General features: G+C 37.2%; 2 protein-coding genes across 2 annotated transcripts; both read left to right on the top strand.

Annotated features, from left to right (window-relative positions):
* The first annotated feature begins 7,583 nt into the window (after positions 1–7,583).
* On the top strand, positions 7,584–8,525 carry LOC118934597 (olfactory receptor 8B3-like). Its single transcript, XM_036930219.2, has one exon. It carries the CDS (start codon positions 7,593–7,595, stop codon positions 8,523–8,525), a length of 933 nt encoding a protein of 310 aa, XP_036786114.2. The 5' UTR covers positions 7,584–7,592.
* An 8,059-nt stretch (positions 8,526–16,584) lies between these two features.
* LOC118934627 (olfactory receptor 147-like) lies at positions 16,585–17,499 on the top strand. Its single transcript, XM_036930269.2, has one exon. It carries the CDS (start codon positions 16,585–16,587, stop codon positions 17,497–17,499), a length of 915 nt encoding a protein of 304 aa, XP_036786164.2.
* The last annotated feature ends 1,478 nt before the right edge of the window (positions 17,500–18,977 follow it).

Genomic DNA, 18,977 nt, shown 5'->3' with positions numbered 1-18,977 from the left:
TTCCTCTTTATTGCCTGACCAGTTTGACTAGTAGAGTATCACTTTATTGATAATGATAGTTCGAAACACAGCTATTCAATGAACTAATTTTATTTACTGTTCTTCTGGTTCCTATTTAATTGCTTTGTGTCCTTATCTTTAACACTAAAATTTTCTTCTTATTTTGGGTTTAGTTAAATGAGTTTTTTTTGGTGGTTTCATAATAATAGAAGTTTAAATCTTGAACTTGAGACATTTCTTATATCCAAGACAGATGCTTGGGTGGAATAAATTGCCATGTAAGTGCTCTATTTAACTATAGAACACATATTTTGCAAGTTGTTTTACATTTTCATTTCAAAATATTTTTGGATTTCCTCTTTAATTTCAGTTTTCTTTTTTATACTTAATTTTTTTCATATATTTTTATACTTAATATTTTTTTCAATAGCTTCATTGATATCATTCACATACTTAATGTATTCAGCACTTAGGAGAGTACATAACAATGTGCTCAAAACCTTCAAGTTAGAGGAAATATTTTTTCATAGCTTCTCATCAAACACAATTCTGAGTTGAGAGCGACATTAACAAAATGGTGGACTGGAAGGTTTCAGTCTTCATCCCCCAACAAAAAACAATGATTTAACAACTATTCACACATAAAAATAGCTCTGGGAGAGTTCTGGGGTACAATTATAAAGGTACATTAACGTGTAGAGCACAAAGAGTGAGTATGGTTGCATAGAAAATCATATTAGATATTTTACCAATATCAACCCATTTATCAAAATATTGCGCTTAGGTCAGGAATGTTCTCTATGGGAGATGAGGAGTGCAGGAGGACTCCAGAATCCATTACCACTGAAGACCAGAAACCCTTACTGCCACCTAGAACAACCATAGCTTTTGCCACTGAGACCCCACATGGGCTTTGCAGAACTTGACGCCAAGTGACCGGAGTGCCTGAGTCTATGCTGCTGTGGCTCTCTGGATGCAGAGCCCCCCCTGCAGACGTCCTGAGCCTGAGGTGCACACCCCACCTCCAATGCTTGCACCACTGCATGAAACCTAGGCCCATGCCATCACTTCATGTATGTCATGCCCCAGGCTTTGGTGCTCTCAGCACATAAGTACATATTTCAGAGTTAGCTCAAAGAGAATACCCCTCAGCCATGACTTCTTCCAGTGCAGAAAAGGAGAGTAGAAGCACTCCAGCAGATTTCATCACTGAGTACCCCATTCAGTGTTCACTAACACTGACTACAGCTGTTGGAGCTACTCAATGTTCATACTGCTGTCTCTACATAGACAATTACTTTAGATTTAGGGACACACACAGACTAAATGCCATCAGAAAAGAAAAGATATTCCAACCAAATGGTAACTAAAAGAAAGCAGGTATGGATATAATTATATCAGGAAATAATGTACCTGAAGCCAAAAACATATATATATATATATATATATATTCCTTACCCCCAACATCAGAGCACCTATGTATTTAAGCAAATATAGACAAATCTGAAGGGAGAAATTGATGGCAAATACAATAGTGAGGGAATTTAATACCTCACTTTCGACAATGGAAAGAACTATCCAAATGGAAAATCAGTAAAGAGCTGCTGACTTGATGAATACTAAAGACAAAAGGAACTTAACAGACATATAGACACTTTTCATTCAATGGCGAAGGAATATAGATTCTTCTTAAGTGTGTGTGGAACATTCTGCAGGGCAGATCACATATTAGGTCACAAAACAAGTCATAGCAAATTTATAAGATAGAAATCCTCCCAAGGATCTTTTCTCACCTCAATGTAATACTACTAGAAATCAGAAAAAAAGGGGAAAATCCACAAATATGTGGAAAGTAAACAATATACTTCTGAATAACCACGGTGTTAAAGAAATAATCAAAGGGAAATTAAAATTATCTTGCAACAAATGAAAATGAAAGTCCAACATATCAAAACTCATAGAGTGCAGTCAAAGTGATTTTAAGAGGGAAGTTTATAGTGATAAATAGCTACATTAAAGTTTATGAAAGATCTCAAATAAGCAACCTAACCTTATACTCCAAGGAATAAAAAAGGAAAAAAAGAACTAATCCCAAAGTTAGCAAAGGACTGAAAATAAGACAGGAGCAGAAATAAATCTAACAGAGAATATACAAAGACAATAGAAAAAGGAACAAAATTAAGAGGGTTTTTGAAAATTAACAAAATTGGCAAATGCTTAGCTAGACTACTAACAAAAGGAGAAGACTCCAGGAAATAAAATCAGTGATTTGGAAAGCAGATATTACAGTAGTGACTCAAAATCAGGATTATAAGGGACTATTATGAACATCATATGAAAACAAATTGAATATCCTAGAACAAAAGGATCAGTTCCTAGAAATATAAAACCACCCAAACTGAATGAAGAATAAATAGAAAGCCTCAAGTGACCAATAGTGAATAAGGAGGTTGAATCTATAATCCAAACTTCCCAAGAAAGAAAAAGCCCATGGCTGGAGAGCTTTATGGGTGAGAACTACCAATATTCAATGAATAATTAATTCCAATTCTTCTTATAAAGGAACACTTATAAATATTTTTGTTAAGCCAGCATTATCCTGATACAAAGCTAGAAAAAGACACTATAAGAAAAAACTACAGGACAATATCCCTGATGAATGTAGATGTAAAATTTCTAAAGAAATTACTAGTAAAATGAATCCAGCAGTACATTAAAAGGATCATACACCATAACCACCTGGGGTTTACCACAGGGATACAAAGATGGTTCAACATAAGGAAATCATCAGATACATAACATTAATAGAGTGAAAGATAATAATCATATGATCATTTCATTAGAGGCAGAAAAAGCATTTAACAAAACTCAACACTTTTTCATGAGAAAAACACCCATGAGACTGAGGATAGTAAGCATGTACCTTAGTAAAATAATGGCCAGCTAGAAAAAATGCATATCTAATTCTCTCAATGGTGACAATCAAGAAAACGTGCTTCTACTATCAGGAACAGAGAAAGGATTCCCACTTTTGTCATGTGTATTTAACATAGTACTGAAAGTTCTCACCAAGGCAATTAGGAAAGAAAAAAAGTTATCCAAATCAGAGAGGAAAATGTGTAATTATATCCATTTGCAATTGACATGTTTTAAAAATCCCCGAGACTCCACCAAAATACTATTAGAACTAATAAGCAAATGCAGAGAAGTGGCAGCTTACAAAATCAACATTCAAAAATTAGTCACATTGCTGTACACAGGCAATGAACTATCCAAACAGTAATTAGAAAATAATTCCATTTACAGTAGCAAAAAAGTGTAAAATACTTAGGAATAATTTGACCTAATAGGTGAAAGACATGTGCATTGAAAATTATAGAACACTGATAAAAGAAGTTAAAGAAGATATAGATAAATGGAAAGGGATCTTAAGTTTATGGTTTGGAAAACAATACTGTTAAAATGACCATACTACCCCATCTTTAAATTCAGTGCAATCTCTATCAGAATCACATGACATTTTTATAAAAAATAGGAAAAAGCATCCTAAATTTCATATGGAATCTCAGAAGGTGCCAAAAGCCAAGGCAATCTTGAACAATAAGAACAAAGCTGGAGGCATTACTACTCCTGTTTTCATAGTTTACTATAAATCCAGAATAACCAAAACTGTATGGTAGTGGAATAAAAACAGACACATAAACCAACGGAATAGACTAGAAAGCCCAGAAATAGAATCACTCGTCTATGGTCAACTAATTTTCCATATTGGTGCCAAGAATCCTCAATAGAGAAAGGATAGTCTCTTTAAGGAATGGTGTTGGGAAGACTGGGTATCTACAAACAGAAGAATAAAACTGGACTGTTATTTCACAGCATATACAAAAATCAACCCAAAATGGATTAAAAGCTCAAACATAAGACTTGAATCTGTAGGGAAACTGCAGGGGGAAAACTCCCATGTTGATAATGGCAGAGGCAATGTATCCATGGTGGCAGTGGGTATAAGGAATTTCTGTATGTTCCTTTCCATTTTTTTAACCTTTTCTAAAAATAAAATCTTAAAGAAAATTTATTGTCTTTGGTCTAGACAATGTGTTTTTTTTTGGATATGACATCAAAAGCAATGGTAACAACAGCAAAAACAGCCAACTGGAATTACTTCAAAGTGAAAAAGCACCCTACAGACTGAGACAGGTGTTTACAAACCATGTATCTGAAAATAGGTTATATCCACAATTTATAAGGAACACCTACAACATAATAGCGAAAATATCAACACAAAACAAGTAACTTTACATTGAAAATGAGCCAAGAACCTGAATAGATATTTTTCCAAAGAAAATATATACAGGTGTCCAACAGGTATATGTAAAAGTAGTCCACATCCCTAATCATCAGGGAAATGCAAATGGAATCCACAGGGAGACATACCTCACACCTGTTAGAATGGTTATTACTAAAGTGTCAAGACATAGTGTTGGTGAGATTGTGGTGAAGAGAGAACTCTTATACAGTGTTGGAGGGAACGTAAAATTTTTACGGCCATTATGGAAAAATCTATAGAGGTTCCTGAAAAATTAGAAGAACTGTCGCATGATCCAACAATTCCACTCTGGATATATAATCCAAGGAAATAAAAACTATTCCTCAAAGAGATATTGATCCTTATGTTCAATGAAGCATTATTGGAATCAAACTAAATGTCTATGGGTGGATGAATGCAAAAAGAAAATGTGATATACACAAAAGATGGAGTATTATTGAGCCTTAAAAATAAAAATGTGCACCATTTGCAACAACGTGGGTGAAACTGGAGGGCATTAAGTGAAATAAGTGAGGCAGAGACAAATTCTATATGATCTCCCTATAATAATGAGAAATCTATAATGTCAGACTCACAGAAGCAGAGTTGTGTGGTGATTTCCAAAATCTAGAAGAAAGTGAGTAAAGGAGATGATGGCCAAGGTGTATAAATTATCCTTCAGGCAAGATGATTAAGTTCTGGAGATCTAATGTACATCAATGTCAGTATAGTTAACAATACTGTATTGAATACTTAAAATTTGCTAAGAGGGCAGATCTTAAATGTTCTTACCACTAAAAAAAACACAGTATCTATGTGATGTGAAGGATATTTTAAATAGCTTGATTATGGCAATTATTTCACAATGTTTTCAAATATGAAAAAATGTCATGTACATTAAGTATATAAATTTATTTTTCAGTTATACCCTACAAGATGGAAGTAAAAATTACCTGTGATTCAATTCTTTTTTAGTTTTTACAGAGTTTGAATCATAGTTTTGAGACTTATCCCTTTATTACAAAACTTCAATTGCCCACAGTAATGGAGGACCATTGAAATTTCTTGAACTAGGGAGTCACAGATCTGTGCTTTCGAGACTTATTCTAGATGCACCATAGATGGCTAAATTAGAGGAAGTATGAGGGAATGCTAGAATAATAGATAGGAGCCTCTACAACTCATCAGGACAGTTTAGTTATAACCTAAAAATGTCCTGGATTTGTGTGTTGGCTGAGGGAAAGTAATAGAGGTAGTGTGGTTATAGACCCTCACAGACTTAGCATGGGAGAATTGTGGAAAAAGTACTGAAAGTTTTCAGGTAGAGAACAACATAAATTTCAGAAATGTTTATTGACTTCTTTCTATGTACAGTATATTGTACTTATCAAAAAAGAGAAGTGATGTATGTTCTTAGAGAACATATAATTTATTGGATAATGCAGGGATTAAGAGAAAACGAAGACTGATGAGCATTATGATGGAGGATCTGCCAAAATTGAAGACAACACAAATAACGACACCTGACATTGACTGTTAACCATGGACCAAGCACTTTTCTAACTATTTCACTTTCACTTTTTCATTTAATAGTCATAACAACTCAATGAAAAATGATCCTGAGGAAGAAAGAAATTAAGTAATTTGCCTAAGGTGATGTAGTTAGTAAGAGTGGGCGTAGGACTCACACATATGCCATATAAGTCTATAATCCTTATTCTTTTTGGTAATGAGAAGGAATAGATAATCTCAGTCACGGAACTGTTTCATACAAAATCTCAGCATAATGGTGAGGTAGAAATTTCCAGTAGGTGTACAGAAGTTAAAACCTCAGGTGAAATACACGACATTTCAAATTATTGTAGAGACATCACAGGAGAGAGACAACTGAAGTAATATAGTGCATCTTGAAAATTTTCAGATAAACCAAGAATCCTGAAATTAGAACCTTTGCAGAAAATCTCCACGTAGGACCTGGGAAGAAAGAAGAATAGAGACAGAATAGATTTCTCTTCCAAGATGAAGATGACAGGGAGATGGGAGGGCAGTTTTGGTTGCATCTTGGGAAACAGTCAATCCCAAGAGTGACAGGAAAAATAAGTAAATATTGATCCCTAAAGAATTAAAGAGATATTCATGGGCCAGGATGTAAATACAATCCTCTTAATTTCCTTTTGCACATAAAATGCATTCCCAAGGGAAAAGACTAAGCAAGCTTCCACCCTGTTAATAGCCAGATGCGTTATATCATTAAATCCACATTTAATCATCTGTATTTTAACAAGTGGCGAATATGATAGTAATGAAGACTTTTTTTCCTCTGCAGTTTGGGAGGAGTCCGTGTCTTATTCTGAAATTATGGGCTGTAGTTCAGAAAGATTTCCAAGGTGCATCTGAGATAAAATCTATAGCATCCTCTTAGAATCGAAAGAACCGAAATCTCAGAGCCTGAAATTGCCCTCCCAGGACCGCAGGGGTGAATAACGATGAGAAGGAAGCACTCAGGTTTTCTGGCCTAAGGAGGGTGAGTTGCTGAGTTCCATTTACATGAGGGTCCTTATGTTGTGAGGTGGATATGCTGAGATCTAAGATACGCCACCATTCCATTTTGCGCAGTTCTGAGAGTCACGAGAACCTCAGAAGAATCTGTTTCAGGGGAGAACAGGGAAAGTTCAGAGACATTAAGGGGATCTGGGAGTGCAGGATCTCAGTAAGTTCCCTCTACATGGAAGAAACTCCCGCTCTTGTGCCTTTATGGGTTTTACCGTGTGCCGTGTGCAGTAACTCTCCGAGGTGCTGATTCTTTAGGTTTCTATTAGCAACAGTGTTCTTTGTCACCGCTCCAGCAAGTCTGAGTTGCATTATAGAGCAGCACCAGATTGTTGGGTGGTTTACTTCCTATTCTGCTGCTGAGGGGAGAGTTTAAGTGAATGAGGACGTGGTGAGATGGCAGTAGGACAATCTGTCCTGGTATATTTTTCTCATCCCTTTTCTCCTGGTTTTCTCAGTGGCCGTGTTTGTGTATGGCAGCACCGGCCTTCCCTCTGCTGTTCCATGATGTGACCCGTTGTTACATTGATCTTATAAAAGGCTCTAATAAAGAGAGAATTAGTGTCACTCGGTATTGTGATATTGGTAAAGACAGATTTTACAGGCTATGATTTGGTTATTTTCAGATATTTCCTGCCCCTATGTCTTCTTATAGGAGGAAATATTATGGGAAGATCCCGGCTTTCCTGTAATGTAAACCCTTTTTCTCTGTGCTCACAGATTGCCTTGGAAAAGAATGGCTTTTGGAAATAGCTCTTTTGTGACTGAATTCATTCTGTTGGGATTAACAGACAAGCCAGATCTCCAGCTGCCCCTGTTCTGCCTGTTTCTAGTAATGTACATGGTCACTGTGTTGGGAAATTTGGGCCTGGTAACTCTAATTGGACTGAATTCACACCTACACACCCCCATGTACTTTTTCCTGTTTAATTTATCCTTCATAGACATCTGCTATTCTTCTGTGTTTACACCCAAAATGCTGATGAATTTCTTATCAAGGAAGAACATTATCTCCTACATGGGGTGTTTGACCCAGTTCTTTTTTTTCTCTTTCTTTGGTATTTCTGAATGCTATGTGTTGACATCAATGGCCTATGATCGCTATGTGGCCATCTGCAACCCACTTTTGTATAATGCTGCCATGTCCCCTAAGGTGTGTGCCAGCCTTATGCTTGGTTCATACTTGATGGCCTTTTCTGGTTCCATGGCACACACTGGATGCCTGCTGAGACTGAGCTTCTGTGATGCCAACACCATCAACCATTATTTGTGTGACATCCTTCCTGTGCTCCAGCTCTCCTGCACCAGCACCCATGTCAATGAGCTGGTGGTGTTCATTGTGGTGGGCATCAACATCATTGTGCCCTGTCTCACCATCTTTGTCTCCTATGGTTTCATCCTCTCCAGCATCCTCCACATCAGCTCCACTGAGGGCAGGTCCAAAGCCTTCAGCACCTGCAGCTCCCACATCATTGCTGTTTCTTTGTTCTTTGGATCAGGTGCATTTATGTATCTCCAGCCTTCTTCTGCTCAGTCTATGGATGAGGGAAAGATCTCTTCTGTCTTTTATACCAATGTGGTCCCCATGATGAACCCCTTAATCTACAGCTTGAGGAACAAGGATGTTAAACTTGCTCTGAGAAAGACCCTGAGCAGGAGAAAGTTTTGATCAGAAATATTGTCTTTGTGCATGTAGTTTTAGGACCTGTATAATCTCTTTTATTACAAGTTTAGTGGGAGCCTTCCTGCCATATATCTTCATTACTGTATTGAAGGAAATTTGAATATTGTCTCAAATTGTTTAATAGTAGAAATTCTTGCCTCACATTTTTCACAATTTCTTCTTTCCATGTTTTTAAGAATAACATTAAAAAATAAATTTATCTTTGATTTTTCCACTGTCAAAATTAAAAAAAGATTTTATCCTGGAAAAAAACAAATTCTGCAAATGGTCAAGTAATGTAACACTAGGGTGTTGTTAGATCTTTGGAGGTTTCCTTACCTGCCATTTGTTATGTCCTGCTGGAACCAGAAAACAAATAAATCTGTTTCTGTCCCTGTTTTACATGTCCCATTGGCCAGTGGGGTGCCTCCCTTAAATACCAGTGTTTCAGAGAGCTAGCAGGTTCCCCAAAAACTGTCAAACATAATCCCCTTCCCACAAGTAAACACAATGCATTAAGTTTCCTGTGGTAGAGATTTCATACTTATCTTCGTAACTATCAGGGTGACACATAATTAATTGTAATACATATTTATTGCATAGCTTTAGGCTCAGAGAAGTTAATGATGGAAATTTACAGGTTCTTAATGAAAAATCTACATAAATTGTTAAAAATCCTGATGCCAGTTCTACTACTCTTCCAAATACACTTTTCATCTACTTTGTTTCATAGTTTTTATTTCAGTAATAAAGAAATATGAGGAAATTTTTATTTTTTTGAGAGTTGACTGTGCTTTGTTGGCTTATGCATGAAAATCTCTCAAGGTAGTAGTTGTTTGAGGTTTTTTTTTTGGCTTAGGGAAATAGTTTGATGGAAATTTCTCTGGTGAAAGAGGAGTCCTAAGATAGTTAAGAGATGATTGTCTCAAATAGGGACTTTTACTGCAAAATAATTTTAAAAAATTTACAGTGTTTACAAATGTTTGTAATTCAGAGAATAGTGCACGGGAGAGAAAGGAACCAACAATAAATCATTATGGCAGGACCCAAAAAACACATGGGCAATAAGCAAGAAGTCTCCCTTTAGAGAAAGGACAATGAGGTTTAAAACTGCATTTCAAACTCAACTTGTTTGCTCTTCTGTAGGGTACTGTAATTAACTTCCACTCTGTGTACAGCTTTGATAAAATTTATAATGCACAGTGATCAGACTCTTGTAGTGTTTTGGGGAATGAAGGTAGCCATATTTAATGGGAACCAAAAAGACGGAGGACAGTAATTCAGGAGGTAATACAGGATGTGGTAACCAAATTCCATTAGGATGAAGGCATTTAGAAAGCAAAATTATAGGGAAAAGATAGCCCTTTTTATGACTTTCACCTCCTTTCTGGGAAGGCTCTAGAAATGTAAAGATCATAGGATTTCTCTGGACAGGATAAAAGCTCAATTTATTTGATATTAAAAAGTTTAAACTCACAGTGCTGGAAGCCCTGGGAACAACTAAATCACTCCTGTTTCTGTCGCTCTGCTTCCACGAGCTACTTGCACAGATGTTGAGATAACAAAAACCTGAAATTGCAGCTGGGAGACCAATGACAGCTTGAGAGAAACATTTGATGAATAAATCAAATTGCAAAAATGGGTCTTTTGTAACAGGATGTTGAATTACTTTTTTTTTTTTTGAGAAAAAGGCGAAAAAGATGACTAATTGAAGTCTTTGATCCTTAATGAAGACATTTTAAATATTTCTAAGATAACTTTAATAATATTTGCTATTTTTACCAGTACTCTAGTTTCTGTATCTTGTATTTGTATTTGTAAGATTTATGTATTGTGAAATTTGGCATATCTGGTTTGTTGGTTTGTTTGTTGTAGATGTTCAGCATCACTAAAACCTTGACTTAATGGTTTTAAAAGACCACTCATACCACATCCCCTGATCGCATGTTAACATGCTTGATTTTCATGTAACGAGGTCCATATATATGAAATAGCCGGTATTGGTTGGAGTTTTCCTTTAACTGTTTTTACTGTCTTTTTTTACTTACTGTCTGTTTTGGCAAAATTGTTTTCCTTCCTGAAAAGAGTGTAATGTCAATACATAAGTAGTATCTGTGCTATTTGGGGACCTTTATAGATACTGCAAAGAGGTGTCTACTCTGTTATGTACTATGTCACTATGTGAGATGCCCCAAAGAGTATATTAAACCTGGTCACTAATCTCTCACTTGACACACCTCAAAATACAAATGAAATCTGTTTCAGTTTCAGAAAAACACTTCCAGAAATTATGAACTTTTATTGTGAAAATGAAAACCTTTCTTTCAAATTAAGTTCTATTTTTTTTTTCAGATTATTGGGGAGAAAGTTGATTAAAAGTGTTATATTAGTATAAAGACAGTTAATTAAAGTTAAGGTTTACAAATTTTAGTAGAAGTAACTCAGCTGACAGCTTTTTGGGTAGTAGTCTTGAGCACTGTGTATGCACTGAGACTCCTTTAAAAGGAGGGGAAGCAAGTCAGGTATGTTACATGCACAGCAGAGTAACTTTTGTGGTTTTTGCTTTTCCAAGTTACATGAATGGCAATAAAAGTAGCTATGAGAGGAAATGTAATTATCTTGAAGTTGTCACGGCTGGGAGTCAAGCAGGTAAGCAGGCCTCTCCCATGCTGTGTGTGCTGAATCAGAGCTGTTTCTCAGTCAGTGTGAAAGCTTGAGCTTTCTGGGCAAAAACAGGAAAAGTTCCTAGTTCAGGATGAGAAGCAAAGGTCCCTGATTATGTGGCAAATTTGTTTAATGTAAACTTTCTCTAAGTGCCAAGCTGCTGATGCTCAGGATCAGGGTTGGAATGAGCATGATCAGGGTGCACTATGATGAAGTGCTGATGGAAACCAGAAATGAAAGAGGTTCTGAGTTTTAGATCCCTTTAATTGCTTAACCCTCAAGTTTATTGAACCCCATGGTCCACCGCTTTATTCTGCTTCCTTATACACACACACACACCACAGCATCTTCAAGTCTCCTGTTCTATGAGACCCCTGCCTGACATCTGCAAGATAGTCTGCTATCCACTTTGAATCTTTGTGAGGACATTCATGTACAGGTTACTGGTTCCAGATCTGAATTGAAGGGCTGAGCAGAAAATACTTGCTGAATGCAGAAGGAGGAAATTATTATTGATTCAGTCATTTGCTTGTTTATGTAAACACATACACACGCACATGGCTATATACCTGCACACAGACACACACACACACACACACACACACACACACACACACACTGGCATGTCCACACACACAGTTGCATGCAACCACACACAAGGATTTTTTGCCTGGAATTTTCTCACAGTGAGTGGCTTTGGGCCTTTTGTCACAAACATGCATAAGGCATGGTAAGAGGAAAGATATACATGGAGATTCTCATAATGCAACAGAATAGAGCTGCATACTACATGTAGATAAGTCCTAAAATGAGTCTCATCTGATCAAAATTACTTCTTAAAGTAGATTTTATTGGCTCCATATGCGTGTTGAGACAGATGTGGTGCTTCTCCATGAGTCTGTCACAATTGCTTCTTCTCTTGGACATCGGGACATTTCACTGTATGGTCAACACCAGAGGATGTAGCTGGATTATATGCAGGTTTCTCTTGTACAAAATATGCACGTAACTATTAAAATCACACTCAGGGGGAAGGCTTACTTTGTGAGGCAGAGTCTCATCTTCCTCAGAGAGTGGGAGGGCTGGTGGGATCACGTGGGCTTTTTGAAGTTTCTCTCTGACACAAAGTTAAATTAACTCATTTTAAATATTACTATAGAGAAGTGGAGAGTGTTGTAATCACTTTTATCGTGTTTCATCTTTGCACCGTCACATCTGTCAGTTTGTGTTTTCTGAAGGCAAGCAATGCGAGATGAGTAAGCGGGTATCCTAGTTCTCACTTTACTGGTGATGAAACTGATGCTCAGATGTGCTCATGGGTTGGTCCAAGACACAACTTTTACCTGGTGGAGCAGAGACGAGGACATGGGTGTCTTTTATAGATTGAAGTGTAGTTGATATACAATATTATACCTTTCAGGTGTACAGCATACTGAATCAACTATTTATATATGTTACAAACTGCTCACCACAATAAGTGTAGTTAGAATCTGTTCACCATTTAAAGCAATTATAATATTATTGACTATATTTGCTATACTGTACTTTCATCCCTGTGACTTATTTATATTATAATTGAAATTTTGTCCCTCTTTATCCCCTTCACCTATTTTTGCCCATCTCTTCAGCCCCTACCTTATGTCAGCCACCAGTTTGTTCTCTATATTTATGAGTCTATTTCTGTTGTGTTTACTTGTTTGTTTCTAGATTCTATGTATGAGTGAAATCATATGGTATTTGTCTCTCTCTGAGTTATTTTATTTAGCTTAATACTCTCCATGTCTATCCATGTCATCACAGATGGCAAGATGTCATTCTTTTTCATGGCTGAGCAATATTCTTCATGTACCACATCAACTTATCCATTCATCTATCACTCAACACTTGTTGACTATTGTAAATATTGCTGCAATAAATGTAGGGTGGGTATACCTTTTCAAATTAGTGATTTTATTTTCTTTGGGTAAATATCTGGACCTGAAACTGTAAAATTCTTAATAGAAAATAGAGGCAGTTTATCCTTGAACATTGGCATTAGCAATTTTTTTTCTGGATATGTCTCTCTAAGCAGGGGAAACAAAAGCAAAAATAAACAAATGTTTATTTGGGACTTCATAGAACTAAACAGATTCTGTACAATAAAAGAAGCCATCAGCAAAAGGATTGGGTGTTCTGATTCTAAATATATCAGAGCATTATTATCCTACAAAGTTTACCATACTTTTAAATATCACTGGAACATGAACAATGGTTTATGGTAATAAAGATGCCTCACAATACAAATAAAAGCAGAATCTTAAAATAAGAAAAATGTCAAGAAATTATTTTTCATCTTTTCTATTTGACAGCTCTACTGCTTAGTCTAGAATATGTGAACATGTGCTTCTTTGATATGGCCTGCTCAATAAAAAGAAATACAAACTATAATCATCTTTCCTTATTCTCTTGATCCTTCTGAGGGTGGACACAGATCACCATGAAGCTCTATCTAAGTGATGGAAAATGGAAGAATACATGGAGTTACATTCAGTAGGAGCACCTGCAGGGCACTGGGGTGCTGGCAATATTCTATATATAGATGTGCATGTTTTTCAAAGATGTTCATTTTATAATAATATTTGACTAGTATAGTTTATACAGCTTTATATAAGTATTTATGTGAATTTCTCGGCAGAGTTTCAAACTTTGATTATCCCTCTATTTTAATTAAATATTAAACTAATCAATAAGCAAAGACTGCAAATAAAGGCCCAAGTATGTGGGAACAGCCTGCCCAGTACAGAATGACTCATACAAAGAACCATCAGAGGTAGAGTAACATGCAGGGTGATCCAGACCAGTCTGGGGCAGAGACAGTCCTTTAGTAAAATCAGTGAGGGATTTCCACTAGTGTCTGGGAGAAAGGAACTCAATATATAGGTTTGTAGTAGGTTATATGTCATTATGTTTAGGTTAATGTAAAAGGTAGAGTGTAATTTTCATTCCACATTATATTTTTCATTTTCTGAACCCTTTCTACTTTTTTCATAAGGTTTTTCCTTAAAGCACTTCTTTAGACATTATTTTTGACAACGATGTGATTATAATGTTTGGGATATAGATAAATGGATATATTTAGACATAGAGAAAAGACTGGGCTTCAGGCATCAGAGGTATTAGGAAACATAAGGATTGAATCAGAACCATGTATCACAATATCAATGGTAATTCATGTTTAGAGGTGATTCAGCAGTAAGTATACATTTGTGTTGAGTCTGGGAATGTTGGGTTAGAGCATTGTAGGTCTCACCTGCTTGGATAAGCATTGTGGCCAGAGATCAGAATAGATGTGATTCTGTACATAGAAGACAGGTTGGCTCAGTTTCGTCAAGTGGAAAGTGAATAAGTAACTGACCCTCGGTCTTTCTATGTGTGTAGTCATAATGCTATTAGTGTGGGTTTTATTTTTCTTTAAATAGGTGACATATTGGGAAGTTGCCATGATTTGGGAATCTTTCAGCCCCTTTTTCCTTGAGTAAGCTTTCTGGTCCTTTCTCTCTCTTCTCCTGCTGGAATTTCTGAAATGCATGCATTGGTCCACTTGGTATTACCCATTAAGTCCCTGGGCTTTTTTCACTGTTTTCATTCTTTTTTCATATTGTCCCTCTCACTGAACAATTTTCAATGACCTTTTTCAAATTCATTGAAATTTTTTGGTTTGATCTAGTTTGCTCTTGAACCACTATAGCGAATATTTCAGCTCAGTTACTGTATTCTTTAGTCCATGATTTCTGTTTAGTATTTCAAAGTTTACCCTCTCTGTTGTGTCACTAGATGCATGGGGAATCTTTTCCCACACCAGGGAGAAGTTGTAAGAGAGGATTTGAATTGGTTGCTCTGTGCTAAGCAAGGGGAAGGTGCTATGGTGATTTCTAGCCCCAAACACCATACTGGTTCCCCCTCATCCTGGACAGCTCAAGTGTGCTGTGTCCTGGGTCCCCCTGCCTTCCAATATAAGCTATCCAGAAACCAGTCTTTCGGACAACCCTAAGAAAAGTTGGGACATTAAACACATGGTGTACTTCTTTCACTCCTCTTGAAGAAACTAGGACCTTGGGGCTTTTGTCCCACTTGGAAGGTGCTGGGTCAGAGAAGTATTATGGCAGGAGAATATATTGAATTTCCCTAAGAGCTTCAATATGACTGATTCCATGCTTAACCCATATCAGGGCCCCCTTAACTAGTGTCTGGATTTCTTACAAAGGAATTCTATACATGAAATATTTTTTGAGTCAGAGTGTGTGTTCATGGAGGTTAAGAGGGACAAGGGCTTCCTTTTCTGCCATCTTCTGAAACGGGAGTTAATTTTTGGCTCTCCACTGGGGAATGTACAATCCCTACAGTGAAGAGAAAACTTAAGTAAAGTTTTGAGTCTCTAAGGAAGTAAAGACACATTATGATCCTGAGTGTGAATCCAATCCCTTCAGTACCTTGTTACACCAAGAATCTGTTCCCTGGGGAAGAGACTGAGCAAGCTTCTGCCCTGGATAACTGAGTGCACTGCATCATTAACCTCACATGAGCTCTATGACTTACCACGGGGCAAAAATGATGATATTAAAGACTGTTTATTTTTGTCTATGGATTGAAAGGACTCATACTCAGAAACTATGAGCTGTAGTTCTAAGTAGAGTGAGTTTCTGAATTCTGTTTATTCTGATGTCCTCATTTTGTGATGGAAGTCCGGAGACTGAAGATATGACACATTCCCATTTTTTAGTCCGAGTTTCACATTTAAATTAATACAAGAGTGTTCAGTAGGGGGAAGTGCAGGGAAGGTTCAGAGATCTATGGAGCTCAAAGGATGAAATACAGAAGTTCCATGGATGGAATTCTCACTCTTCTATGTTTATGGCTTTAGTCTGTGACATGGGACAATAACCTAACCTCTCCCAGGTTCTGGTGTTTGTGTTTTGGAAGGCAGAAACATGTTCCGGGTTCCTACCCGCCAAGTCCAATCTGCATAGAGACCAGCACCAGGATGCTGGGGGTGTTGCCTCCAAGTTTACTGCTGTGGAGAGGGGACATGTGAGTTAAGAAATTGTGAGATGAGAGAAGAATGACGGTTCTGGTTAAACTTCTTCCCCCTCAGACTCTTATTTTCAGGTAGGCATGTTTTTAAATGGAAGCAGTGACCCTCATGCTGTTGGTCAAGTTTTGACAGTCTTACATATCTTAAAAAGGGGGTATTCATGTCACTCAGTTTAATGGAAATAGGAAAACTGATTCTCTGGGTTCAAAATGCGTGAGTCTCAGACCTTCTCAGGGCCTACACCACTCCTTTGAGAGGAGATACTGTGGGAAAGCTTAATGTTTCTCTTATAACTTTTTCTCCTGTGTCCACAGATTTCCCTAAAGAAGAATGGCTTCTAGTAATGGCTCTTTCATTACTCATTTTGTTCTGTTGGGATTAACAGACAGACCAGATCTCCAACTTCCCCTGTTCTTCCTATTCTTAGTAATGTATATGGTCACTGTGCTGGGAAATGTGGGCATGATAACTCTAATTGGGTTGAATTCACACCTACATACCCCCATGCACTTTTTCCTCTTTAATTTGTCCTTCGTAGATTGCTTTTTGTCTTCTGTTTTTACACCCAAAATGCTGATTAACTTCATATCCGAGAAGAATATTATTTCCTATGGGGGATGCATGACCCAGCTTTCTTTTCTGTGTTTTTTTGGTATTTCTGAATGCTATGTGCTGACATCAGTGGCCTATGACTGCTATGTGGCCATCTGCAAGCCACTTTTGTATAATGCTGCCATGTCCCCTAAGGTGTGTTCCAGCCTTATGCTTGGTTCATACTCGATGGCCTTTTCTGGCTCCATGGCCCACACTGGATGCATGCTAAGACTGGTCTTCTGTGATGCCAACACCATCAACCATTATTTGTGTGACATCCTCCCTGTGCTCCAGCTCTCCTGCACCAGCACCTATGTCAATGAGCTGGTGGTGTTCATTGTGGTGCGCATCAACATCATTGTGCCCTGTCTCACCATCTTTGTCTCCTATGGTTTCATCCTCTCCAGCATCTTCCGCATCAGCTCCACTGAGGGCAGGTCCAAAGCCTTCAGCACCTGCAGCTCCCACATCATTGCTGTTTCTTTGTACTTCAGATCAGGTGCTTTTATGTATCTCAGGCCATCTTCTGCTGGTTCTATTGATGTGGGGAAAATTTCTTCTGTCTTTTACACCAATACAGTTCCCATGATGAACCCCTTAATCTATAGCTTGAGGAACAAAGATGCTTGCTCTGAGAAAAACCCTGAGTAGGATAAAGTTTTGTTCAGTAGCAGTATGTGTCTCTGCTGGTGGCTGCAGGACAGGAAAATTCTGTGCATTTATTTAAAGTATTCTTGGTAGTTACCAATTTATCCTAATTTTTCCTTGGCATGGTGAAAGGTATCTGAGTCTTATATCACAAATTCCAATGTTTATAGGTTAGATCCTTTTTATTATTATTGTTACCTCAAAATGTTCTCCTTTTTTCCCCTTTTTTTGTAATAGCATTGAGTAAAAAATATATTATCTGCTTTTTATTTATTGCATTTTTTAATTGTTTATTTATTTTTTTGCTCTGGAACACAATGAACAGTCTTCTAATGTTTAAAATTGGTAACACTAGAGTGACATTGGATTGTTGATGTTGTTTTTACCTGTGACTTGCTCTTAGGAACATGAATCAGATTATCCTGTTAGTACTCTCATTCTTCTATCCTGTGATTAGCAAAATATGTCTCCTTTAAATGCCAGATACTGAAGATTCCTTAAGGACTATCGAAGAGTCCAGTTTGCAATGTTGCATCAAGCTTATTGTCACAGTTTTCTTTTTTACTTTAAACACTTACACCAGCACATCACTGATAGTCAAAGTAGTTTTATTTTATGGCTGAGAAACTGGAGACTGGTTAGTGAGTTCCCTAAAGTCATGTGGCTTCATAAAGAGAAAGTCTAGACTAAACTCTTAGCCTTCTGACCTCAAGCCTACTACTCTTTGTAGTCTACTTCGCTTCTGCTTTTTCTTATTAATATTGGCTCAGTAAGCATGGAATATGAAAAAAACATTGCTACCTTCAAAGTTGAGTGTGTCTTTGTCCCAGGATGACACATGAATTTCCCTCTGTGTGGATATTACATTTTTTCAATTTTTTGTTTAGGAAAAAACTTGTTGATTATTTTGGTTGTAAAAGAGTGAGACCTTTTGGACCAGTGTGGTGGAGAGATGATTGGTTTAAGTAGGGAACTTATTTTTGATGCAAATTTTTAAAAAACCGTTAATTTGGTATATTTGCAAGTATTTGTAATTCACAGAAGAGAGCACAGGAGAGAAGGGAGCCCGGAATTACATCAGCAGGTGAGGACTCAATACGACACATGGTCAATAAGTAAGTGTTTACCCTGTGGGGAATGATCATGAAGATTAGGAACCGTGTTTCAATCTGAATTGGTGTCCCGTTCTGTAGAGCGCTGTAAACGTGTTCCACTGTCCGCACGGCTTTGTGAAGACTGTAATGTACAGAACCTGCACGTTAGTAGTTGGGAATGAAGGCAGAAGAGCTGTGGCCATATTTGAGGATTCAGATGGAGAGAGAGCAGAAGCCTCAGGAGATAAAGTAGTGTTAGGTAATCGGAACTCAAGTTAGAAAGAAGAAACTTACAAAGTAAAATGATGGCTGATGAGAGCCTCTACCTACAACTCTCTCTTTTCTAGAAGGCTGTAGAAATGTTATGGAGATTACAGGGTTTCTCTG

This window comes from Manis pentadactyla, chromosome 13 (assembly GCF_030020395.1).
Source record: "Manis pentadactyla isolate mManPen7 chromosome 13, mManPen7.hap1, whole genome shotgun sequence".
Classification (NCBI taxonomy): domain Eukaryota; kingdom Metazoa; phylum Chordata; class Mammalia; order Pholidota; family Manidae; genus Manis; species Manis pentadactyla.
Note: the sequence above shows the minus strand (reverse complement) of the source record. Positions and strands in the feature narration are given on the sequence as shown.

Excerpts from the sequence above, each read along its gene's own strand:
- LOC118934627 (XM_036930269.2), top strand. The coding sequence starts at position 16,585 with ATGGCTTCTAGTAATGGCTCTTTCATTACTCATTTTGTTCTGTTGGGA.
- LOC118934597 (XM_036930219.2), top strand. The coding sequence starts at position 7,593 with ATGGCTTTTGGAAATAGCTCTTTTGTGACTGAATTCATTCTGTTGGGA.